Raw genomic sequence first — 26,650 nt, 5'->3', positions numbered from 1 at the left:
ATAGCCTAAACCAGTATACTGACAGTATTCTTTACTGATATAGCCTAAACCAGTATACTGACAGTATTCTTTACTGATATAGCCTAAACTGGTATACTGACAGTATTCTTTACTGATATAGCCTAAACCAGTATACTGACAGTAGGCTTTACTGATATAGCCTAAACCGGTATACTGACAGTAGGCTTTACTGATATAGCCTAAACTGGTATACTGACAGTATTCTTTACTGATATAGCCTAAACCGGTATACTGACAGTAGGCTTTACTGATATAGCCTAAACCGGTATACTGACAGTAGGCTTTACTGATATAGCCTAAACCGGTATACTGACAGTATTCTTTACTGATATAGCCTAAACTGGTATACTGACAGTATTCTTTACTGATATAGCCTAAACTGGTATACTGACAGTATTCTTTACTGATATAGCCTAAACCGGTATACTGACAGTAGGCTTTACTGATATAGCCTAAACCAGTATACTGACAGTATTCTTTACTGATATAGCCTAAACCAGTATACTGACAGTAGGCTTTACTGATATAGCCTAAACCAGTATACTGACAGTATTCTTTACTGATATAGCCTAAACCAGTATACTGACAGTAGGCTTTACTGATATAGCCTAAACCAGTATACTGACAGTATTCTTTACTGATATAGCCTAAACCAGTATACTGACAGTAGGCTTTACTGATATAGCCTAAACCGGTATACTGACAGTAGGCTTTACTGATATAGCCTAAACCGGTATACTGACAGTATTCTTTACTGATATAGCCTAAACCAGTATACTGACAGTATTCTTTACTGATATAGCCTAAACCAGTATACTGACAGTAGGCTTTACTGATATAGCCTAAACCAGTATACTGACAGTATTCTTTACTGATATAGCCTAAACCGGTATACTGACAGTAGGCTTTACTGATATAGCCTAAACCAGTATACTGACAGTAGGCTTTACTGATATAGCCTAAACCAGTATACTGACAGTATTCTTTACTGATATAGCCTAAACCAGTATACTGACAGTAGGCTTTACTGATATAGCCTAAACCGGTATACTGACAGTAGGCTTTACTGATATAGCCTAAACCGGTATACTGACAGTATTCTTTACTGATATAGCCTAAACCAGTATACTGACAGTATTCTTTACTGATATAGCCTAAACCGGTATACTGACAGTAGGCTTTACTGATATAGCCTAAACCGGTATACTGACAGTATTCTTTACTGATATAGCCTAAACTGGTATACTGACAGTAGGCATGGGAAATATATGCAATGGGCTTTACAGTCCACATATTCCAGTGTCGTTCCATTTGTCATGTTACATACCTTAAGTACCGCCACTGTCAAACCCACCAATGTTACTGTATGAGACTAGATGACAGCAATAATTATATTATTTGTCACATTACTTCTTATCACTCTCATATTCATCTGTTAGATAGACTTGGTGCTTTCAGCATCATGATTTCTCCTTGATGGAACCATTTGTTTGTGGGCCACAGTCATTGTATGATGGTTGCATACAACAAGGAAAATGAAATCCATTTCTTCCCTTCCATCGGGAAGGAAGAAGAACAGGCCATGAGCACTTCTGAGTTCTCAATCAGGAAATGAATGGAGCAGAATGGTGGCAGTGAGAGGATATTGGTGTTTTCACACATGACACGGATCTTCTCAGAGCAACTGGAGATACTAAATGTATCATACTGTGTATATACAGTTGAAGTCGGAAGTTTACATACACCTTAGCCAAATACATTTAAACTCAGTTTTTCACAATTCCTGTAATGGTCGTCGTATGGAGTAGACCAAGGCGCAGCGGGTTGAGTGCTCATATTTACTTTTATTGAGACACTTAATAACAAAACAAACGAACGACAAACAGTCTTGCATGCTAAACACACAGCTATGCAAAAACAACAGGTGAAAACAGGGCTACCTAAGTATGACTCCCAATCAGCAACAACGATGTACAGCTGTTCCTGATTGAGAGCCATACCAGGCCAACAAAGAAATACACAACATAGAAAAACCATAGAAATACAAAACATAGAACAATACCCCAAAGCCCCGGAACACATAAAACAAACACCCCTTTTACATAAATACATATCCCAACAAACACCGAACCACATAAAACAAACACCCCCTGCCACATCCTGACCAAACTACAATAACAAATAACCCCTTTACTGGTCAGGACGTGACAATTGCTGAAATGTAATCCTCGTAAAACTTTCCTTTCTTTGGTCAGTTAGGATCACCACTTTATTTTAAGAATGTGAAATGTCAGAATAATAGTAGAGAGAATGATTTACTTCAGCTTTAATTTCTTTCATCACATTCCCAGTGGGTCAGAAGTTTACATACACTCAATTAGTATTTGGTAGCGTTGCCTGTAAATTGTTTAACTTGGGTCAAACGTTTCGGGTAGCCTTCCACAAGCTTCCCACAATAAGTTGGGTGAATTTTGTTCCATTCCTCCTGACAGAGCTGCTGTAACTGAGTCAGGTTTGTAGGCCTCCTTGCTCGCACACACTTTTTCAGTTCTGCCCACACATTTTCTATAGGATTGAGGTCAGGGCTTTGTGATGGCCACTCCAATACCTTGACTTTGTTGTCCTTAAGCCATTTTGCCACAACTTTGGAAGTATGCTTGGGGTCATTGTCTATTTGGAAGACCCATTTGCGACCAAGCTTTAACTTCCTGACTAATGTATTGAGATGTTGCTTCAATATATCCACATAATGTTCCTACTCATGATGCCATCTATTTTGTGAAGTGCACCAGTCCCTCCTGCAGCAAAGCACCCCCACAACATGATGCTGCCACCCTCGTGCTTCACGGTTGGGATGGTGTTCTTCGGCTTGCAAGCCTCCCCCTTTTTCCTCCAAACATAACGATGGTCATTATGGCCAAACAGTTCTATTTTTGTTTCATCAGACCAGAGAACATTTCTCCATTTCTCTTTCTTTGTCTCCATGTGCAGTTGCAAACCGTAGTCTGGTTTTTTTTATGGCAGTTTTGGAGCAGTGGCTTCTTCCTTGCTGTGTGACCTTTCAGGTTATGTCGATATAGGACTCGTTTTACTGTGAATATAGATACTTTTGTACCTGTTTCCTCCAGCATCTTCACAAGGTCCTTTGCTGTTGTTCTGGGATTGATTTGCAATTTTCATCTCTAGGAGACAGAATGCATCTCCATCCTGAGCGGTATGATGGCTGCGTGGTCCCATGGTGTTTATACTTGAGTACTATGGTTTGTACAGATGAATGTGGTACCTTCAGGCATTTGGAAATTGCTCTCAAGGAGGAACCAGACTTGTGGAGGTCCACAATTTTTTTTACAACTTGTGGAGGTCTTGGCTGATTTCTTTTGATTTTCCCACGATGTCAAGCAAAGAGGCACTGAGTTTGAATGTAGGCCTTGAAATACATCCACAGGTACACCTCCAATTGACTCAAATTATGTCAATTAGCCTATCAGAAGCTTCTATAGCCATGACATCATTTTCTGGAATTTTCCAAGCTGTTTAAAGGCACCGTCAACTTAGTGTATGTAAACTTCTGACTCACTGGAATTGTGATACAGTGAGTTATAAGTGAAATGATCTGTCTGTAAACAATTGTTGGAAAAATGTCTTGTTTCATGCACAAAGTAGATGTCCTAACCGACTTGCCAAAACTATAGTTTGTTAACAAGAAATTTGTGGAGTGGTTGAAAAACGAGTTTTAATGACTCCAACATAAGTATATGTAAACTTCTGACTTCAACTTTATATATATATAAATATATATATATATCATATTAATATCATATTTATATCAGTAAAGGCAGGACTATTAGTATAAAACAAATAACCACAAACATCAGACATCATAAAGGAGGCACATGACAATAACCACATCATAAGTCATTATACCTGGATGCTTTCAGTGTTATCCACGTGTTATGGAATAGCGTAATGTTTACAGCAAAATTAAGCAATAAGGCACGAGGTGGTGTGGTATACAGTATGGCCAATATACCATGGCTAAGGGCCATCCTTAGGCACAGCACAGTTGATGGTTACATTGGCTACATTTGCAAAAGTAAAAACAGGGAGGAAGAGCGAGACAGAGAGAGAGAGAGAGATAGAGAGAGAGATATAAATATATATATAGAGAGAGATAGAGAGATAAGAGAGAGATAGGAAGAAAGGGAGAGATGGAAGGAGAGAGAGAGAGAGAGAGAGGTAGAGAGAAAGAGGGGGTGAGAACGAGACAGATAAAGCTTGGATGAAACCCAGAATGGTGGTGGGGAGAGATAGAGCTCATTGTTCAAACAACTGATACACATTGGACACCAACCCCTCCAGTTTGCTGAGCTAAAAAGCACATAAAGAGAGAGGCTATAAATAGGCAGCTGTTTGCGTAAACCCAAGCCACTTTCAGTTAGATGTAGGAAGTGCGCACTACAGCATTGAGGTCATGGAACAACAGTTGAACGCAGCCTATCACACAGCTCCCAGCCACAAATGAGCATTCCAATCTATAGTAGTACTTCAAAATGGCATACATGTACCATACAGCAGCCATTTGGAAATGGCCTGGCTTACAAGATGGCTGTCTACCCTGTGATGTACACACTATACACACAATCATACAGTTCATACATGTAGCCACGTACGTTTTAAATTTAGACAGACGCAACGAAGAAAAAAGGAGAGCCTCTCCTCTCCTCTCCTCTCTCTTTCGTGGGACTAAAATGTGACTCCATGGTTTTCCACACATACGTGACTGATCGCCTGTCAGTCTAAGTGCAAATGGAAACAGGCAGCAGTCAAAATACCTGTGTCAGGACACTGGTCATTAGAGAATTCAGAGGCTGGCAGACACCACTGAAGGTCTGAGAGGATGGTTGTCTGAGCAGATATGGATTGGTTGACTGTGTTTGTGTGTGTTCCTTCTACAGTGTGTTTGTTCTACTGTGTGTGTTCATGTGTGGGTGTGCTGTATGTTTGTTCTAATGTATGTTCTGTTTGCCCTTCTATAGGTGTTAGTGTGTGTGCATATATGTGTACTGTATATGTGTAGCCACACATCTGGGTGTGTCTCCAATGCAACAACGCCTGTCCTCTTCAACAAAGACAAAGCCCAATAAAGATCATAAATATGACCGTCCATGTTCATGTTCAAACATCAACTGCCATACCCATTCCACCTCAGATCTGAGTTCAAATACTACAGTGAACTAAAATGTAAACGCAACATGCAACAATTTCAAAGATTTTACTGAGTTGCAGTTCATATAGGGAAATCAGTCAATTGTAATAAATTCACCAGGCCATAATCTTTGGATTCCACATGACTGGGGATACAGATATGCATCTGTTGGTAACAGATACCTTAAAAGAAAAGTATGGGCGTGGATCAGAAAACCAGTCAGTATCTGGCATGACCACCATTTGCCTCATGCAGCGAGAGACATCTCATTTGCATAGAGTTGATCAGGCTGTTGATTGTGTCCTGTGGAATGTTGTCCCACTCCTCTTCAATGGCTGTGTGGAGTTGCTGGATATTGGTGGGAACTGGACTACACTGTCGTACACATCGAACCAGAACATCCCAAACATGCTCAATAGGTGACATGTCTGGTGAGTATGCAGGCCATGGAAGAACTGGGACATTTACAGCTTCCAGGAATTGTGTACAGATCCTTGTGACATGGGGCCATGCATTATCATGTTGAAACATGGGATGATGGTGGTGGATGAATGACCTGACAATGGACCTCAGGATCTCGTCACGGTATCTCTATGCATTCAAATTTCCATCGATTAAATGCAGTTGTGTTTGTTGTCCGTAGCTGATGCCTACCTGCCCAAACCATAACCCCACCGCCAACATGGGGCCCTCTGTTCACAACGTTGACATCAGCAAATCGCTCGCCCACATGACGGCAGTTGAAACCGTGATTTATCCATGAAGAGCACACTTCCCCAGTGGCCATTGAAGGTGAGCATTTGCCCACTGAAGTCGGTTACGATGCCAAACTGCAGTCAGGTCAATACCCTGGTGAGGACGACGAGCACACAGATGCGCTTCAATGAGACGGTTTCTGACAGTTTGTGAAGAAATTCTTTGGTTGTGCAAACCCATAGTTTCATCAGCTCTACGGGTGTCTGGTCTCAGACGATCCCGCAGGTGAAGAAGCCAGATGTGGAGGTCCTGGGCTGGCGTGGTTACACATGGTCTGCGGTTGTGAGGCCGGTTGGACATACGGCCAAATTCTCTAAAACGACATTAGAGGGGGCTTATGGTACAGAAAAATTCAGCTCTGGTGGACATTTCTGCAGTCAGAATGCCAACTGCTCCCTCAAAACTTGAGATTTCTGTGGCATTGTGTTGTGTGACAAACCTGGACATTTTAGAGTGGCCTTTTATTGTCCCCAGCACAAAGTGCACCTGTGTAATGATCATGCTGTTTAATCAGCTTCTTTATATGCCACACCTGTCAGGTGGATGGATTATTTTGGCAAAGGAGAAATGCTCACTAACAATGATTTAAGCAAATTTGTGCACAGAATTTGAGAAAAATAAGCTTTTAGTACTTATGGAACTTTTCTGGGATCTTTTATTTCAGGTCAGCTATTTTTGTTCAGTATATTTGAAAAAAATGTATCTGGGCTTGATTAGCTTGCCTGGTGCAATGAAACCAATAGAACAGTCACAACAGTGCAACCCTGCCCATCTGGCACTCCAGACAGGCTAAAGTAATCACTAAGAGTGTTTGAAAGATTTCAAATAGTATTTGAACCCAGATCTACTCCAGCCCATTTATCCAGGCCATAACTCTATACAGATGATGTATGGTCTTCATTACATCAAACTCTGCAGAGGAGGAACATAATTGTTTCTTTATTGACTGAAAAATAAATTAATTGGACCAGCTGAAAACCCTCCGATGAAAAACATTAAAATGAGAGAGAGACAAACACAAATCGTGCGTGCGCTTGTAAAGCACTGAGAAACGGGAGAAATAGCTGCATAAGGACTGTGTTTAACCATGTGGTCGAATGGATCCCCGGGAGACGCTCATTCTCTCTTGAATAATGAGCTTAATTGCTCCAATCAGTGATGTGATGTAATATTCATCTAGGTTTATTGCTATTTTTTATTGTCTTGTCAGTCACATGGAGGGTTTTTCGAAAGGCCGGTCAATCCTCAAATGACGCTTCGACTGGCCCAGCTCATAAAGACACCTCGACTGGCTCATAATGACACCTCGACTGGCTCATAATGACACCTCGACTGGCTCATAATGGCACCTCGACTGGCTCGGCTCATAATGACACCTCGACTGGCTCATAATGACGCTTCGACTGGCTCGGCTCATAACGACACCTCGACTGGCTCATAATGACACCTCGAATGGCTCGGCTCATAAAGACACCTCGACTGGCTCATAATGACACCTCGACTGGCTCATAATGACGCTTCGACTGGCTCATAATGACACCTCGACTGGCTCGGCTCATAATGGCACCTCGACTGGCTCGGCTCATAAAGACACCTCGACTGGCTCATAATGACACCTCGACTGGCTCATAATGACGCTTCGACTGGCTCATAAAGACACCTCGACTGGCTCGGCTCATAATGACACCTCGACTGGCTCGGCTCATAATGACACCTCGACTGGCTCATAATGACACCTCGACTGGCTCGGCTCATAACGACACCTCGACTGGCTCATAATGACACCTCGACTGGCTCGGCTCATAAAGACACCTCGACTGGCTCGGCTCATAATGACACCTCGACTGGCTCATAATGACACCTCGACTGGCTCGGCTCATAATGACACCTCGACTGGCTCAGCTCATAATGACACCTCGACTGGCTCGGCTCATAATGACGCTTCGACTGGCTCGGCTCATAAAGACACCTCGACTGGCTCATAATGACACCTCGACTGGCTCGGCTCATAATGACGCGTCGACTGGCTCGGCTCATAAAGACACCTCGACTGGCTCATAATGACACCTAGACTGGCTCATAATGACGCTTCGACTGGCTCGGCTCATAATGACACCTCGACTGGCTCATAATGACACCTCGACTGGCTCGGCTCATAACGACACCTCGACTGGCTCATAATGACACCTCGACTGGCTCGGCTCATAATGACATCTCGACTGGCTCGGCTCATAATGACACCTCGACTGGCTCATAATGACACCTCGACTGGCTCGGCTCATAACGACACCTCGACTGGCTCATAAAGACACCTCGACTGGCTCATAATGACACCTCGACTGGCTCGGCTCATAACGACACCTCGACTTGCTCATAATGACACCTAGACTGGCTCATAATGAGAGCGATATTTAAAAAAATACAAGAAAGAATAAAAAAGAATCCCCTTTATGTGGAAAATTAGGATTTTTCAAAAATCCTTGAACTGGACTACATGTGATCCATGTGAACGGGTGTGATTGACTGGGTTTGGTGATCTACTGGATTACACTTGGGGCTGGGGTTGAAACCCATGGCTCGCCAAGCAAAATGCACGCACATCTCACTTCTGACCAATGCCCTAGGTAGGTGTCGAGTTACAGATGGCCGAGCACAATCACGCCATTGTGCTCGCCTTGGAAACAATGAAAACAAAGCTAACACATCATCAACCTTGAAACCCCCTACTATACATAACACAGAATAATGAACCAGGTGGAATTGAAAATACATTTTGAAACAGGATTACCATAAAAATGTAATATGCACAAATAGCGCAAATGAGAATCAACTTGACTGCCTGCGTGGTCAGGCAGTCAAAATTTGTCTCAAACTTAGTCTCACTTGTACTTCAATCAAGTGCATAGCAATCCACTTTTTGAGGTATATTGAGTGTTTCATTTATTTAAGCAGTTGGGGTCATCATGACAGAACTGTGTAAGACTGGTCTCTTGATATAAAGGCTTCGTCCCAATGGCACCCTATGTCCTATATAGTCCCTGGTCAAACGTAGTGCATTAAAGGGAATAGGGTGCCATTTGGAACACAGGCCAAGTCTGTGGATTCCATTAAATATATTAAATCAGCTTGCATTATATAATGCGAGGCACATTACAACCCTTTCGAGGGAAGTCCCAAAGGAAGGCAACAAAGGCTCTCTCTCCCTTCAAGGGAGTAGTCAAGCAATTCAGAAATAGCAAAACAGTATTTTGTTCGTTGTTCTGATCCGCCTACAAGGCAAAGCTCAATTTCCGAAAACTCAAGTGGAAAAATGTCATGAGGTCATTGAGAGAAAATAAAAGATTTTAAAAAAGGAAAAGTTACAGAGATACCTGTTCTTTTGCTTGAGTGGCTTTGATGCTTTTTATAAATAATTATGTTACATGTCTAATATTCAACCATGAAAAATAATTATGATGTGTGGAATGTTAATGCACAAAATGCAAATGACGGTACATGAAAACACCAATGATGTACATAAAGCCTGGATTGCTGATGCTATGTATTGGCCAGTGAGAGGCTTTGAGCCACCGGTCGGCCATATTGGCACTCGCCAGAAGGAGCAGTCCTCCAAGCAATAAATGGAATTCTACAGTATTTCAAATAAATGTTTCAAGGATAAAATTACAAGTATTACAGTCATTTTGTTGTTGTATTGGGGACAGTAACAGTAACTAGAACTTTAAAAAAATTACACTTTAAGCAAAATGTTTTTAGATATTTTTGAATACATTTTTTGTATGTTTAGCTCACACATGCATTAATGTGTCTGTAATAGAATTAATGTGACAAAAACAAATGTAGACATAAATAAATTATTTTCTACAGCTTCCAAAATATTTTTTACAATGTTGGGGGAGTGGCCAGATGGAGGTGCCGTGGCTTCAAAACAGTGCCCTCTGCCACCATCAAGTGTATATATAAATCATTGGAAAACACCAACAAATATCACAAACAAAATAATGAAAATAAATTATTCAAAAACCTACTGTTTCATCAAAATGCACAGTAGGTTTTTACGGTCTACAACTGAACTGTCCCACCCTCTCTACAGCTGCACCAGTTTTCCAAAGCACTGTACACTCATTTCAAGCCTTATGCTGTACAACACTGTTCTGCACTACCTTTCTCCACACATACATAGCACTCTTGCCTAGCCAACACCCCTACATTTACATAGAAATGTGTCCAACAGTACTGTACTCTCTTCCCTCTCTTGTCAATAGGCCCCATAATTCTACTGTCACTGCAGCAGCAGTGCTGCTTACTTCTCATCCAGCAGCCATTACGGCCTGGCATTCAGGCGCAATGTTCTATTATCAATCTAATTGCACATTCCACCCTGACAAGGCCTCGTTAAGCCTTAATTACACACATGTTGTTTTCTACAAACATCTCCATTTGGGTTTCTTTTGTGTTGCAATTGTTCAGCAGGGACAGCCATTTGAGATCTCACTGATAGTGATAGTGAGAGAGAGAGAGAGAGAGAGAGAGAGAGAGAGAGAGAGAGAGAGAGAGAGAGAGAGAGAGAGAGAGAGAGAGAGAGAGAGAGAGAGAGAAAGAGTGAGAGAGAGAGTGAGAGAGAGAGAGAGTGAGAGAGAGAGTGAGAGAGAGAGAATGAGAGGGAGAGGGAGGGGAGACAGAGATATGGAGAGAGAGTTGGCTGCCTGGAACTAGGTCATATATCGCGATAAACAAGGCACAGTTTCTAAAATAATACACCCATCCTGTGGAAATAATACCAAACAAGTGAGCGAATGTGGAGCTCATGTAATATTTACAGATCACTAATAGATAGATGGCAGGTATTTTCTCTTTCTTTCTAAAGCTAGGGCTTGCTGCTTTTCCTTTTCGCTCCGTCTCTCCTTTTCTTGCCGTTTGAATTTAAGAGAAAGCCGACTACATTAATACATCTGGCAGAGGAGGAGGTGTTGGGTCTCTCATCTCTCTCTCTCTCTTTCTATCTCTCCCTCTATCCTCTCTAATCTCTCCTTCTCTGTCTCTCTCTTTATATGCATCCATCCATCTCTGCCTATCCTGGCTCTCCTCTCTATTTCTATCCATCTCTCCCCCTCTCTCTCTTTCTATCCATCTCTCCACTTCTCTCTATCTCTCCATATCCCCCCTCCCCCAATGTCTCTCTCTCTCTCTCTCTCTCTCTCTCTCTCTCTCTCTCTCTCTCTCTCTCTCTCTCTCTCTCTCTCTCTCTCTCCTTCTCCATCTCCCTCTCTCTTGGATGCATGGTTTTGGCTGTGATGTGGGGGTTTTTCTCACACATTTGTTACATTTCAGCAAAGGAAAGTGGGCCTTTATCCAGAGTCTTTGAGACGTGAGCGATGATATTACTGAAGAGAGTCACGCTTAGACTTCTTTAAAAAATCCAGCTGGTGATGTAAGGTCATTGAAGGGCTTGTTAGGCAGCCAGCCTAGAACACCAGCCTCTCTGTAGCCTACTGTGTTGGTGTTCAGATGTCTGGCTGGCTCTACTAGGGGGAATTGACTGGGAACACTGGTATGGCTCTTCTGCTAGCTTCCGCTAGCTTCCACTAGCCAGTTTAATGTGTCTTACTGTGGCGTTGGGATCTCTTTAAAGCACTGTGGTGCATTCTGTGTGATACAGGCCTGGGTTCAATTACTATTCGAAATCTTTAAATTACTGTGAGCCTTTGCTCTAGCCTGTCTGGAGTGCTGGATGGGTGGGGTTTGCAGTTTTGGGATTATTTTACTGTTCCATTAAGAGAAGCAAGCACAGATAAAGTATATCAAATGATTGCACATTGTATTTGAACCCAGGTCTGGTGTGACGCAATGCTAAGCTACAGAAGCCAGTTCAGTATTATCCCCATAACAGCCACTAAAACCTCCCCATTTTTGCCAAACCCCAAGAAAACTCTGAGGAATTGTCTTAACCAATGCAATGAGACCTGTAGTGTTGACAACTACTGTATATATACCATTGAAGTCAACCAGCAAATATAATGATGTTGTGCGAAATTCTGTCATCCCGTCATTGTTATGGTTACAGCGTAATTATTTTATGATCTATAACAAGATTGTTTTGGTTCTACCGATTCGCATGGAGAGAGAAAAAAAAACTTCCCTCTGTTCACTTATTTACAGATAGTAACGGTTTGCATGTTTAGTAGTTTGTTTAGTTTACCATTTCCATTCTTAGCACAATTACCACAGAGTATCACTCATGCTGCAATTGGAAACAAATTGGATGTGCAATCTAAAATACATTGAGATAAACAAACACTACAATATTGAACAAATGACTCACTCTTATTATTGACACCAAATTAAATCTGAAAAACATTCATTATAACCACCACCTCCATTGAATCACCACACACACACACACACACACACACACACACACACACACACACACACACACACACACACACACACACACACACACACACACACACACACACACACACACACACACACACGAGCACACGCACACGCACATACACACACACACACACATACACACACACGCACATACAGACGCGCACACACACACAAACACACACTCTCTGTCTCACACACAAACACACACACTACGTATGGTATTCTTCCTGGGATAGCTCTAATAGGCGGTCTCTCAGATATCCTGTATAGAATAGTGCTCATGCAATATTAATATGGCAGTCAGAGCACACTCCATCTCTCACTCTCTACATAATTGAATATGCAAGCTCTCCAAATCAACCAGGAAAAGAAAGAAGGAGAGAAAAAATAACCTGTCATCCCAGTTGGAGACATTGAGTCCTTTACCATATATCATGTCAGAGTTGGAAAAGCTACGAGGACAACAACAACACCACCAGACAGTGGCTATGGTAACATACCCAGAACAGAGAAACAATGGCCATGTATGTTGCATTGTTTACTGTGTTGAGGCAGAGGCCCATTCTAAGTCCCAAATGGCGCTCTATTCCCTATATGGGCCCTGGTCAAAAGTAGTGCACTAAGTAGTGAACAGTGGTGTAAAGTACTTAAGTAAAAATACTTTTTACTCCTTACATTTTCCCTGACACCCAAAAGTACTGGTTACATGTTGAATGCTTAACAGGGCAGGACAATTGTTTAATTCACACACTTATCAAGAGAACATCCCTGGTCATCCCTACTGCCTCTGATCTGGCAGACTCACTAAACACAAATGCTTGGTTTGGGAATTTTGTCTGAGTCTTAAGCTGTGCCCTTGGCTATCCGTAAATTAAAAAAACAAGAACATCGTGTTGTCTTGTTTGCTTAATATAAGACATTTTAAATGATTTATACTTGTACTTTTGTTAAGTACAATTAAAACCAAATACTTTTAGACTTTTACTCAATTTTATTTGTATTTATTTAATTAATTCATTAATTTAACCTTTATTGAACTAGGCAAGTCAGTTCAGAACAAATTGTTATTTACAATGACGGCCTACCAAAAGGCAAAAGACCTCCTGCGGGGACGGGGGCTGGGATTAAAAAAATATATATAAAAAAAAAATAACATAAATACAGGACAAAACACACATCACAACAAGAGAGACAACACAACACTACATAAAGAGAGACCCAAGACAACAACATAGCAAGGCAGCAACACATGACAACACAGCATGGTAGCAACACAACATGACAACAACATGGTAGCAACACAATATGGTAGCAGCACAAAACATGGTACAAACATTATTGGGCACAGACAACAGCACAAAGGTCAAAAAGGTAGAGACAACAATTCATCACGCAAAGCAGCCACAACTGTCAGTAAGAGTGTCCATGACTGAGTCTTTGAATGAAGAGATTGAGATAAAACTGTCCAGTTTGAGTGTTTGTTGCAGCTCGTTCCAATCGCTAGCTGCAGCGAACTGAAAAGATGAGGGACCCAGGGATGTGTGTGCTTTGGGGACCTTTAACAGAATGTGACTGGCAGAACGGGTGTTTTATGTGGAGGATGAGGGCTGCAGTAGGTATCTCAGATAGGGGGGAGTGAGGCCTAAGAGGGTTTTATAAATAAGCATCAACCAGTGGGTCTTGCGATGGGTATACAGAGATGACCAGTTTACAGAGGAGTATATAGTGTGCAGTGATGTGTCCTATAAGGAGCATTGGTGGCAAATCTGATGGCCAAATGGCAAAGAACATCTAGTCGCTCGAGAGCACCCTTACCTGCTGATCTATAAATTATGTCTCCGTAATCTAGCATGTGTAGGATGGTCATCTGAATCAGGGTTAGTTTGGCAGCTGGGATGAAAGAGGAGTGATTAGTATTTTACTGGGTGACTTTCACTTTTACTTGAGTCATTTTCTTTTAAGGTATCTTTACTTTTACTCAAGTATGACAATTGAGTACTTTTTCCACCACTGGTAGTGAATAGGGTAGCATTTGGGATGAAGGCACATGCTGTGGAGGCCCATAAAAGTAGATCCCATGGCTACAACAGTACAGTCTCTGCTTCCATTAGATAAGGGTTGTTGGCCAATCCGACTAGCTAGTGGTCAATACAGTGTGCTGTTCTACAGGCTTTAAAGGGGGATGTTCACTATTTTACAACTTTATGTTAAATGATTCCTTACCCTGAAATTAGTCTATGGTCCAGGAGAATCTGTAATCCATGGTTTGTTTTTTCTTTAAACAGCCACTATAAACATTAGCCACAGCTAGCTACTTTCAAGGGGGAAGAACCATCTAACTATAAGTTATAAAATACTTAACTTCTCCTTCAAGACTTCTGTGTTGCAGTTTCTGTTCTCCCCCATCCATAACTGTGACTTATTCCAAATTCCTTATGATGCCTCTTTCATTTGCCGTTCTTTAAGACATACTGTGAATAAATTGTGTTCAACCCCATTAAGTCCTATACATTAAGTAAGTACAGTATTTTCACAGCTTTCAAAGTTCAAAGTTATTTTGACTGTTGTTTCTGTTATTGTAGGTCTCTGTCATCCTCAGTGATTTTCTTTCAGGGGAAATCTAGGATTGGTACATATATTTTTTGGACATAAGCTTAATCCTAATTGATTCCTAAAGAATATAAATGCCTATAAATAAATGCCTCATGAGCTTAGTTCAACTATTTTACAAAATGAACACAACGAACCACCTTGGGCAACTCGTAGGTGACACTGCAGTATTGTGTGTTTCTAGTAAGGATAACAACAGGTATTCGCTAGGTCAAGGTCATGTCTCTAGTAAGGACAACAACAGGTCTTCGCTAGGTCAAGGTCATGCTTCTAGTAAGGACAACAACAGGTCTTCGCTAGGTGAAGGTCATGTCTCTAGTAAGGACAACAACAGGTCTTCGCTAGGTGAAGGTCATGTCTCTAGTAAGGACAACAACAGGTCTTCGCTAGGTGAAGATCATGTCTCTAGTAAGGACAACAACAGGTCTTCGCTAGGTGAAGGTCATGTCTCTAGTAAGGACAACAACAGGTCTTCGCTAGGTGAAAATCATGGCTCTAGTAAGTACATCAACAGGTCTTCGCTAGGTGAAGGTCATGTCTCTAGTAAGGACAACAACAGGTCTTCGCTAGGTGAAGGTCATGGCTCTAGTAAGTACAACAACAGGTCTTCGCTAGGTGAAGGGCATGTCTCTAGTAAGGACAACAACAGGTCTTCGCTAGGTGAAGGGCATGTCTCTAGTAAACACAACAACAGGTCTTCGCTAGGTGAAGGTCATGTCTCTAGTAAGGTCAGCAACACAATCCAACACTAAGGTCATGCCCTCCTGCTGAGGTCTTCAAAAAACAAGAACGACAGGTTTATGATAAAAAATACTTAAAAAATAAGAAAGGGGGATGGGGGGGTGGAGGAGGAGTAGGGAGGTGGGGGGGCTCTGTGCACCTTGACAGGAAGGAGAAAGGGGAAGAGCACGAGTGGAGTTGAGTGAGGTTATTTTGGCTGAAAGGGGTTGAGGGGGAGGGCGGAAGCAGCGCAGAACCTACTTTTAACTGAACCCCTGGTAGAGAGAGAGAGATATAGAGATAGCGAGGAGGGGAAATGAACATGGCTGCAAACTTACTGCAACCTGACAGTACTGCTTTTAACTCAGCACCTGATAAGTACAATGGAAAAACTTCTGGTTTCCTTCACACTGTTAAGTGGTTGCACTCTCCATGCAGTTACAGTTTGGTAGCAATACTTCACAGGAAGAAGTAACAGACAAAAAGGCTCTTTCATTTGAATAACTCTACATGTGAATAAAAGTAAATGATGGTGTATCGTGGAATGCTTTTATAAAATCTGAGATCCTATCAGTTGTCTGTAGGCTATCGGCTGTTGAATCTGTCTGTAGGCTATCGGCTGCGTGTAGGCTATTGTCTGTCTGTAGGCTATCATCTGTCTGTAGGCTATCGGCTGTTGAATCTGTCTGTAGGCTATCAGCTGTGTGTAGCCTATTGTCTGTTTGTAGGCTATCATCTGTCTGTAGGCTATCATCTGTCTGTAGGCTATCATCTGTCTGTAGGCTATCGTCTGTCTGTAGGCTACCGTCTGTCTGTAGGCTATCATCTGTCTGTAGGCTATCATCTGTCTGTAGGCTACCGTCTGTCTGTAGGCTATCATCTGTCTGTAGGCTATCATCTGTCTGTAGGCTATCATCTGTCTGTAGGCTACCGTCTGTTTGTGGGCTACCGTCTGTCTGTAGGCTATCATCTGTCTGTAGGCTATCATCTGTCTGTAGGCTACCGTCTGTTTGTGGGCTATCGTCTGTCTGCAGGCTACCGTCTGTCTGTAATATACCGTCTGTCTGTAGGCTACCGTCTGTTTGTGGGCTATCGTCTGTCTGCAGGCTACCGTCTGTCTGTAATATACCGTCTGTCTGTAGGCTACCGTCTGTCTGTAGGCAACTGTCTGTCTGTAGGCTATTGTCTGTCTGTAGGCTATCGTCTGTCTGTAGGCTATCGTCTGTCTGTAGGCAACTGTCTGTCTGTAGGCAACTGTCTGTCTGTAGGCTATTGTCTGTCTGTAGGCTATCGTCTGTCTGTAGGCTACCGTCTGTCTGTAGGCTACCGTCTGTCTGTAGGCTACCGTCTGTCTGTAGGCTACCGTCTGTCTGTAGGCTACCGTCTGTCTGTAGGCTATTGTCTGTCTGTAGGGTACCGTCTGTCTGTAGGCTATTGTCTGTCTGTAGGCTACCGTCTGTCTGTAGGCTATTGTCTGTCTGTAGGCTACCGTCTGTCTGTAGGCTACCGTCTGTCTGTAGCCTATTGTCTGTCTGTAGGCTATCATCTGTCTGTAGGCTATCGGCTGTTGAATCTGTCTGTAGGCTATCTGCTGTGTGTAGCCTATTGTCTGTCTGTAGGCTATCGTCTGTCTGTAGGCTATCGTCTGTCTGTAGGCTATCGGCTGTCTGTAGGCTATCGTCTGTCTGTAGGCTATCATCTGTCTGTAGGCTATCATCTGTCTGTAGGCTATCATCTGTCTGTAGGCTACCGTCTGTTTGTGGGCTATCGTCTGTCTGTAATATACCGTCTGTCTGTAGGCTACCGTCTGTCTGTAGGCTATCATCTGTCTGTAGGCTATCGGCTGTTGAATCTGTCTGTAGGCTATCGTCTGTCTGTAGCCTATTGTCTGTCTGTAGGCTACCGTCTGTCTGTAGCCTATTGTCTGTCTGTAGGCTATCGGCTGTCTGTAGGCTATTGTCTGTCTGTAGGCTACCGTCTGTCTGTAGCCTATTGTCTGTCTGTAGGCTACCGTCTGTCTGTAGGCTATTGTCTGTCTGTAGGCTACCGTCTGTCTGTAGGCTATTGTCTGTCTGTAGGCTATCGGCTGTCTGTAGGCTATCGTCTGTCTGTAGGCTATCGGCTGTCTGTAGGCTACCGTCTGTCTGTAGGCTATTGTCTGTCTGTAGGCTATCGGCTGTCTGTAGGCTATCGGCTGTCTGTAGGCTACCGTCTGTCTGTAGGCTACCGTCTGTCTGTAGGCAACCGTCTGTCTGTAGGCTACCGTCTGTCTGTAGGCTATCGGCTGTGTGTAGGCTACCGTCTGTCTGTAGGCTATCGGCTGTCTGTAGGCTACCGTCTGTCTGTAGGCTACCGTCTGTCTGTAGGCTACCGTCTGTCTGTAGGCTATCTGCTGTCTGTAGGCTACCGTCTGTCTGTAGGCTACCGTCTGTCTGTAGGCTACCGTCTGTCTGTAGGCTACCGTCTGTCTGTAGCCTATCGTCTGTCTGTAGCCTATCGTCTGTCTGTAGCCTATTGTCTGTCTGCAGGCTACCGTCTGTCTGTAGCCTATCGTCTGTCTTTAGCCTATCGTCTGTCTGTAGGCTATCGGCTGTGTGTAGCCTATCGGCTGTGTGTAGCTTATCGGCTGTGTGTAGCTTATCGGCTGTCTGTAGCTTATTGTCTGTCTGTAGCCTATTATCTGTCTGTAGCCTATCGGCTGTGTGTAGCCTATCGTCTGTCTGTAGGCAACCGTCTGTCTGTAGGCTATCGGCTGTGTGTAGGCTACCGGCTGTCTGTAGCCTATCGGCTGTCTGTAGGCAACCGTCTGTCTGTAGGCAACCGTCTGTCTGTAGCCTATCGGCTGTGTGTAGCCTATCGGCTGTGTGTAGGCTATCGGCTGTGTGTAGCCTATCGGCTGTGTGTAGCCTATCGGCTGTCTGTAGCCTATCGGCTGTGTGTAGCCTATCGGCTTTTGAAATCACCACTATTTGAAAGTTTATGAAACGTTTCCTGTGTCCCTCACTCCCTTCCATTTTATAAATAACCTTGACGTGCAGATTTAGCATGTACAGTTTAATTCTAGCGACAGAGTCGAATGAAAGTGGATATATATCTTTACTACCTCCAGCCTCCCTGACAAGTAGCTCATTTGGATGATTTGTACGTGGGCTCTCCGCAGAGCACCATTTACAATATTCACTTTAGATAACGTATGGTCCTTAGCCCTGAAACCAGATGGGTTTCGTAGAAATGCTTTGTTAGCAGTCTTCTGCTTGATAAATTATTTAGGACATGTGGTTGGAAACATCAATAGAATCTCTATTGTAATTAAAAAAGGAGCCCACCAACAATATTGCACTGTTCCCCATTGAACCCTGAAGCAGGGCTGAGAGAGATAATTCAGAAAGAAAAGTTTGCATGGATTGAGTGTGGAAGACATATGAAATTAAAATCTCTCTTATCCATTGTTCTTATGTTAAATGGATAAAAGAAAGCAATTGACTTCGATTTTAATTATGATTTTTTTTTGTATATAATGGGAACAAGTCTCTTAGAAAGAGACATGAAGGTACCCATAAGCAATCATTACTGATGAAAAAACACAAATGGGAAAAATTGGTGGATATAGCATTTTGGAACTTTTCATTTCTCAACCGCAGTTCACCTGTCAATTGTAGCTACAGAGCGAGGAACCACATTCCTAATGATTACACACTGAACAAAAATATAAACGCAACATGTAAGTGAGCTGAAATAAAAGATCCCAGACATGTTCCATATGCACAAAAAGCTTATTTCTCTAACATTTTGTGCACAAATTTGTTTACATCACTATTAGCATTTCTCCTTTACCAAGATAATCCATCCACCTGACAGGTGTGGCATATCAAGAAGCTGATTAAACAGCATGATCATTACACACCTTGTGCTGGAGATAATAAAAGGCCACTCTAAAATGTGCAGTTTTGTCATACAACACAATGCCACAGATTTTGAGGGAGTGTGTAATTGGCATGCTAACTGCAGGAATGTCCACCAGAGCTGTTGCCAGCTCTCCAACGTCGTTTTAAAGAATTTGGCAGTACGTCCAACCGGCCTCATCGCCGCAGACCAAGTGTATGGCGTTGTGTGTGTGAGCGTTTTGCTGATGTGAATTTTGTGAACAGAGTGCTCCATGGTGGCGGTGGGGTTATGGTATGGGCAGGCATACGCTATGGACAATTGTATTTTATCGATGGCAATTTGAACGCACAGAGATACCGTGATGAGATCCTGAGGCACGGCCCCATGTCGCAAGGATCTGTACACAATTCCAGGAAGCTGAAAATGTCCCAGTACTTCCATGGCCTGCATACTCACCATTGAGAATGTTTTGGATGCTCTGGATTGACGTGTTCGACAGCGTGTTCCAGTTCCCACAAATATCCAGCAACTTCCCACAGCCATTGAAGAGGAGTGGGACAACATTCCACAAGCCACAATCAACAGCCTGATCAACTCTATGCGAAGGAGATGTTTTGCGCTGCATGAGGCAAATGGTGGTCATGCCAGATACCTCATCCACACCCCTGGTGACGACATTACACCAAGAAACACTTACCTTGATGAAAGCCCCCAACCTCAAGAAATTGAAAGTATCTTTCTTCTGTAACCAAGTTGCATGTTCCTCAGTACACAAACATGCACACAACAAAAACGAGCCATACCACGTGGTGCTGGGCCCAGTTAAATCTTTGAAACATTCACCGACTCCCCCGCTGAAAGATCAGCCACAACATGTTGGCACCATTGTAACAAGTGATAATCAAGCCCTGGTCTCCAGCATGGGAACAGAAATGGAATACCTGGTGTGGTGGTCTCAAGTTGGACTACTCCAAATCAACTGGGCTCTGACACACACACGCACGCACACACACACACACACACACACACACACACACACACACACACACACACACACACACACACACACACACACACACACACACACACACACACACACACACACACACACACACACACACACACACACACACACACACACACACACACACACACACACAAGTGCAGGCTTTGCAGGTCCATCAACCCATTTAAACACCAATAAACGCCCTACAATAACATGTGGATCATGAGAGAACCTTTATGAATCAACAGAATGTTAATAACCTATTTATTGACACTTTATGTAGTGTCCTGTAGTACTTACTTTCAAGTGAGACACCTTCGAATATTCATAACACATCCATAAAGACTCTATATCGCATGACGCTGTACTTCATTTAAAGTCATTCCCCTTTGGTCATATATAACACATACATAAATGCCTTGTATCATATGACACCGTACTTACTATAAAGTCAGACCCCTTTGGTCATATATAACACATACATAAATGCCTTGTATCATATGACACCGTACTTACTATAAAGTCAGAACCCTTTGGTCATATATAACACATACATAAAGGCTTAATGATGTAAACACACAAAAAACCACTTAGTGAATTATCACTAACAGCTAAAACAAATAAAGATTAAAGACATGTTTTTTTTCTTCCTTTATTTGTACTTTTTTAAAACAATACATATACATTAAGTGTCAAAAAGTCCAGCAATGCAATTACATTGAACATTATACAGGGCTGTGAACAGTATAGCTTGTCCCTGAGCTGGAGGACAAATGGTTCTTGCCTCTCTTCCTGCTGGAGGTACTGCATGTTGGTTCCAACCTTAAAGGTAACAACAAAGAAAGTTAGCAGGTCTGTTAGGAAATGTCTTTGTCCCACCATCTGGATAAGGGTATTTCTGTGCTGCACCAGAAACTCTAAATGGGAAGATGGGGAAACTCCATTCAATTCGTATTATTATATTCCTCTTGCATTTATAAATCTCATGATGTGACTATGAGAAATGGCTGTATCTAGGAGGATTTGCATTTAGCTGAGCCTGCTAGCTAGCAAAATTTTGTCTAGCTAGCGATTGCTGTGAAATTACTTGAAATAACGATTGAGGTAGCTACAGTTTGTAATCTAACTACTACAAACTAATTTAAATTACAATAAATAATGGTTAACTTACTTGTTTTTTGCTGTCCAGTGGCAGCACAAGTGGGCATTTGGTTTTCAAACTCATCACATGATCAGCATCTTGTCAGCAAAACTAAAAAAGTACTTCGGGTCACAGTTTTTTTTTCTTTCTTCAAAATAAAAGTGCCCCACTTAATAGTTGAAAAGTGCCAACAATAACCATTCATGATATATTAAAAATAATTTTCTAAACATTAACAGTGATTCATATTTGTTCATATTTAAGTGACATTTGCATAAAATGTGGGTTTTAAATCATGTTCCAGTGTCAAATAAATGGCCCCAATGTGAGTCAATGTATATGGATTACATTTTGGCTTAGAGCAAGAAAGTATTGTAGGGAGTACTCAGTAGGGTCTGTAGAATGTATATGGTGTCATTTCATGGGGCTCTGAATAATACAGTGTTGCTGGCTTTTTACTCCACCCATTCCATTGGCGGCCGAATCACATCACGTGCGCTTCAGTCCAGGGCATGCTCACTGAATTAAAGGGTAACTACACTCAAAAAAAGAAGTTTCTTAAATTTATCCCAGACCTCAAAAGTCATCCCCTGATTTTTTAAAGCATTGTCTTGAACAAAGAAAATCACATTTAGTTTTTTTTCTATTAAAAAAGTGTGAAAAAATGGGCTAAACAAGAAAAAAATGGGGGAAATCCGAAACCTGGAAAAAGAAAACTAAGAAAAAGTATTAAAAAAAATACTGAAGTATGCACTTTTTCTAATCAGATTTTAAAAGGCTCTACCAACGTTTTTTGCTCTGCATGACTGCATTTTAGAATGTGTCATCCTGAAACACAGTTTAGGTCAGGTCCAATATTAACTATGCACCCAAGAGGGAAAGAGGTTGAGCCATCTAAGAAATTAGTGAAATATAATATAATATATACAATTAAGCAGACACTTTTATCCAAAGCGAGTTAGAGTCCTGAGTGAATAAATATTTTACATATGGGTGGTCGCGGGAATCAAACCCAATATCCTGGTGTTGCAATGCTGTACCAAGATGCATGACAGCCTCAATTTAATATGATTTACAAGGCATTTATTAAGCAGTGCTTATGCCACTCTTTATAAACCATAGGTTTATGTCCTATTTGACATAATGGGTTATGTCACATTTGACATTAGTGGTTACTGTATGTCACACAGTTATGCCACATTTATGAACCCATTATAAAGTATGACATACGGTTATCAAAGATTTGTAACACATTTATGTAGTGTTTATGAAAGCTTTATGAAGGATTTATAATGCCTTTATAAGCTGAACGTCATTTTAAGCGGGACCGAAGACAGATCCTAGAACTGATCTGAGCCCATAGTGGCTGAACTAGGATCAGGTCCCCACACTTATTCATTGTGATGAATTGAGAAGGCCCTGATGCACGTCTCCATAGGGAGATGTAGAACGTGTTTTGCACAGTACCATATCTTGTGGGGAACGTGTTTTCGTCAGTCACTTCATACAGAAACACAAGATGTGGCGGTGCTACCGGTTGAAGACCACAAAACCACCCAACTAGTCTCGTGGTGGCACATCACTGGCATTTTATGGCCGTCGAAAAGTGTAGGGTTGAACTGTGAACTAACTGTGTCCCTGTGGGGGTGAGGTGTGGGGAGTAAGGGGGTGAGGTGTGGGGAGTAAGGGGGTGAGGTGTGGGGAGTAAGGGAGTGAGGTGTGGGGAGGGAGTAAGGGGGTGAGGTGTGGGGAGTAAGGGGGTGAGGTGTGGGGAGTATGGGGGTGAGGTGTGGGGAGTAAGGGGGTGAGGTGTGGGGAGTAAGGGGGTGAGGTGTGGGGAGTAAGGGGGTGAGGTGTGGGGAGTAAGGGGTTGAGGTGTGGGGAGTAAGGGGGTGAGGTGTGGGGAGTATGGGGGTGAGGTGTGGGGAGTAAGGGGGTGAGGTGTGGGGAGTAAGGGGGTGAGGTGTGGGGAGTATGGGGGTGAGGTGTGGGGAGTAAGGGGGTGAGGTGTGGGGAGTAAGGGGGTGAGGTGTGGGGAGTAAGGGGGTGAGGTGTAGGGAGTAAGGGGGTGAGGTGTGGGGAGTAAGGGGGTGAGGTGTGGGGAGTAAGGGGGTGAGGTGTGGGGAGTAAGGGGGGGGGGGGTAAGGGGAGCATCCTCTCACCCCAGCAGAGGGCAGTCTCTTCCCGTCGGGGTTGGGGCGCATGGGCAGGGAGCTATAGAGTCGAACTCCGCGGTCGCCTGATGCACCGTATCTGCTCTGTAGAGAAAGAGAGAGAGAGAAACTTTAGCCTTAGAACTTTCAACATGTTTTCACTCAATAAAATACTATTGCGTCACACACACAAAACAAAACGCTAGCGAACAAAAAGTCAGGCATTGTCAATGGTAGAAACATGGAGGTCAGCAGAATTTAGTGATAAAGCAGTGAAGATCTGAATAGACTGTCATCAAGTACAAGCATCCACTTCTTACTGTGGTGTTTCCCCTACATTCATTTAGCAGCGGCGGGCCAACTCCCTTACCCTATGTGTGAAAACACACTGCAGGAGAGTTGGCACTGCAGCTCTGGAGCCGGGGTACCTGGGAATCTAATGACTCACAACAAGACCCTTCCTGCCAGTGGAGCCTTTGGAGCGTTTTCCTCAGCGAGTTTAACGCTGCACCTCTCCTTCTTTCACACCACACAGATTCTATCACTCCCTCTCTCTGTTTATCTCTCCATCTCTCTCTCTGTTTACCTATCTCTCACCCACGAAAGGTTGCTGGTTCCAATCCAACTAGGTTAAAAATCTGTCTGTGCCCTTCAGCAAGGCTCGTAACCCTAACTGTTCCTGAAAGTCTCTGGATGAGTGTCTGCTAATTGTGTAAAAAAGGAGAGACACAGGGAGAGGAGAATAGACAGATAGCGACTAAGTTAAGTTACATAGATCAGTGGTAACATACCCGAAGATAATCATACATAACTGGTGTAGTGGGTTGTTGAGTGGCTGGAAAATGGATATGTAGTGAGAAATCGGTATGTAATTGGGCTTGATATCTATTCTGTACAGTAGTCAGTGCGATGGGTTTACCCAAAATGATGCATACAGGTTTGTAATTAGTTGAAAGTCTCTGATGTAGATTACCATGTGAGGAAGAAAATAATACAGAGATATGGTCCAGGCCATATATCACATCCTCTCTGTCGCTCCTCTCTCTGTCACTCCTCTCTCTCTGTCAATCTTCTCTCTCTGTCACTCCTCTCTCTCTGTCACTCCTCTCTCTCTGTCACTCCTCTCTCTGTCACTCCTCTCTCTCTGTCACTCCTCTCTCTCTGTCACCACTCTCTCTCTGTCACCACTCTCTCTCTGTCACCACTCTCTCTCTGTCACTCCTCTCTCTCTGTCGCTCCTCTCTCTGTCACTCCTCTCTCTCTGTCGCTCCTCTGTCACTCCTCTCTCTCTATCAATCTTCTCTCTTTGTCACTTCTCGCTCTTTGTCACTCCTCTCTCTGTCACTCCTCTCTCTCTGTCACTCCTCTCTCTGTCACTCCTCTCTCTCTGTCAATCCTCTTGCAAGTACACACTATAAAACACAAACATAAATACATCCCCCCCCCACACACACACACGCACACACACACACTAATTCAAAAGCAAGGTTCCAGATTACTATGCAGCGAGATATATTTCACAACGGAGTGAGAAAACGTCCCCGGACCAATCAGGGTTTGCTGTGCAACTCTTTTCTTGTCAGTCAGATGCTGGGGGCAAAGACACACACAGTACATACAAGAGAAAATGGCTGCAGGCCAAATGGAACCCCATTCCCTATACAGTGCTGCATGTGAAATGGCACCCCATTCCCTATACAGTGCTGCAGGCCAAATGGAACCCCATTCCCTATACAGTGCTGCATGTGAAATGGCACCCCATTCCCTATACAGTGCTGCAGGCCAAATGGAACCCCATTCCCTATATAGTGCTGCATGCCAAATGGAACCCCATTCCCTATACAGTGCTGCATGCCAAATGGAACCCCATTCCCTATATAGTGCTGCATGCCAAATGGAACCCCATTCCCTATATAGTGCTGCATGTAAAATGGAACCCCATTCCCTATACAGTTCTGCACGCCAAATGGAACCCCATTCCCTATATAGTGCTGCATGCCAAATGGAACCCCATTCCCTATACAGTTCTGCACGCCAAATGGAACCCCATTCCCTATACAGTGCTGCATGTAAAATGGAACCCCATTCCCTATATAGTGCTGCATGTAAAATGGAACCCCATTCCCTATACAGTTCTGCATGTCAAATGGAACCCCATTTCCTATACAGTTCTGCATGCCAAATGGCACCCCATTCCCTATATAGTGCTGCATGCCAAATGGAACCCCATTCCCTATACAGTGCTGCATCCCAAATGGAACCCCATTCCCTATACAGTGCTGCATCCCAAATGGAACCCCATTCCCTATACAGTGCTGCATGCCAAATGGAACTCCATTCCCTATACAGTGCTGCATGCCAAATGATCCCATTCCCTACACAGTGCTGCATGCCCAATGGAACTCCCTTCCCTATACAGTGCTGCATGCCAAATGGAACCCCATTCTCTATACAGTGCTGCATGCCAAATGGAACTCCATTCCCTATATAGTGCTGCATGCCAAATGGAACCCCATTCCCTATACAGTTCTGCACGCCAAATGGAACCCCATTCTCTATACGGTGCTCCATGTCAAATGGAACCCCATTCCCTATACAGTGCTGCATGTAAAATGGAACTCCCGTCCCTATACAGTGCTGCATGCCAAATGGAACTCCATTCCCTATATAGTGCTGCATGCCAAATGGAACCCCATTCTCTATACGGTGCTCCATGTCAAATGGTACCCCATTCCCTATACAGTGCTGCATGC

At 43.1% G+C, this 26,650-nt stretch overlaps 2 protein-coding genes across 6 annotated transcripts in view; both read right to left on the bottom strand.

Annotated features, from left to right (window-relative positions):
- The window catches only part of LOC106583657 (TOX high mobility group box family member 2), a 227,539-nt gene that overhangs the window by 112,991 nt on the left and 87,898 nt on the right, over positions 1-26,650 (bottom strand). For 4 of the 5 annotated variants that reach the window (XM_045705771.2, XM_014168098.3, XM_045705769.2 and 1 more), the window contains one exon: positions 23,907-24,002. The exons of the other annotated variant lie outside the window; for it this stretch is intronic. In XM_045705771.2, the coding sequence (XP_045561727.1) occupies positions 23,907-24,002 (96 nt within the window). The remainder of the gene's footprint in view (positions 1-23,906; positions 24,003-26,650) is intronic. 5 annotated transcript variants of the gene reach the window in all.
- Positions 15,694-23,411, bottom strand: LOC106583658 (uncharacterized). Its single transcript, XM_082967793.1, has 4 exons — positions 21,775-23,411; positions 17,130-21,425; positions 15,873-15,987; positions 15,694-15,766 (listed from the first exon to the last, which is right to left on the bottom strand). The coding sequence occupies exons 2-4, from the start codon at positions 18,757-18,759 to the stop codon at positions 15,694-15,696; spliced, it is 1,818 nt and encodes a 605-aa protein (XP_082823919.1). The 5' UTR covers positions 18,760-21,425; positions 21,775-23,411.

Source organism: Salmo salar, chromosome 22 (assembly GCF_965601325.2).
Source record: "Salmo salar chromosome 22, fSalSal1, whole genome shotgun sequence".
In the NCBI taxonomy this organism is placed as follows: Eukaryota; Metazoa; Chordata; class Actinopteri; order Salmoniformes; family Salmonidae; genus Salmo; species Salmo salar.
This window is presented reverse-complemented; position numbering and strand designations above follow the sequence as displayed.

What these genes read in the sequence shown, in the direction of transcription:
- LOC106583658 (XM_082967793.1), bottom strand. Translation starts at nt 18,759, where the DNA reads ATGCTAAATCTGCACGTCAAGGTTATTTATAAAATGGAAGGGAGTGAG. An exon ending in CAATAGCCTACAGACAGACG is followed by an intron (nt 15,988 to 17,129) that starts GTACCCTACAGA and finishes TCTCTCTACCAG; the next exon opens with GGGTTCAGTTAAAAGTAGGT. An exon ending in CCTTTCTCCTTCCTGTCAAG is followed by an intron (nt 15,767 to 15,872) that starts GTGCACAGAGCC and finishes TGTTTTTTGAAG; the next exon opens with ACCTCAGCAGGAGGGCATGA.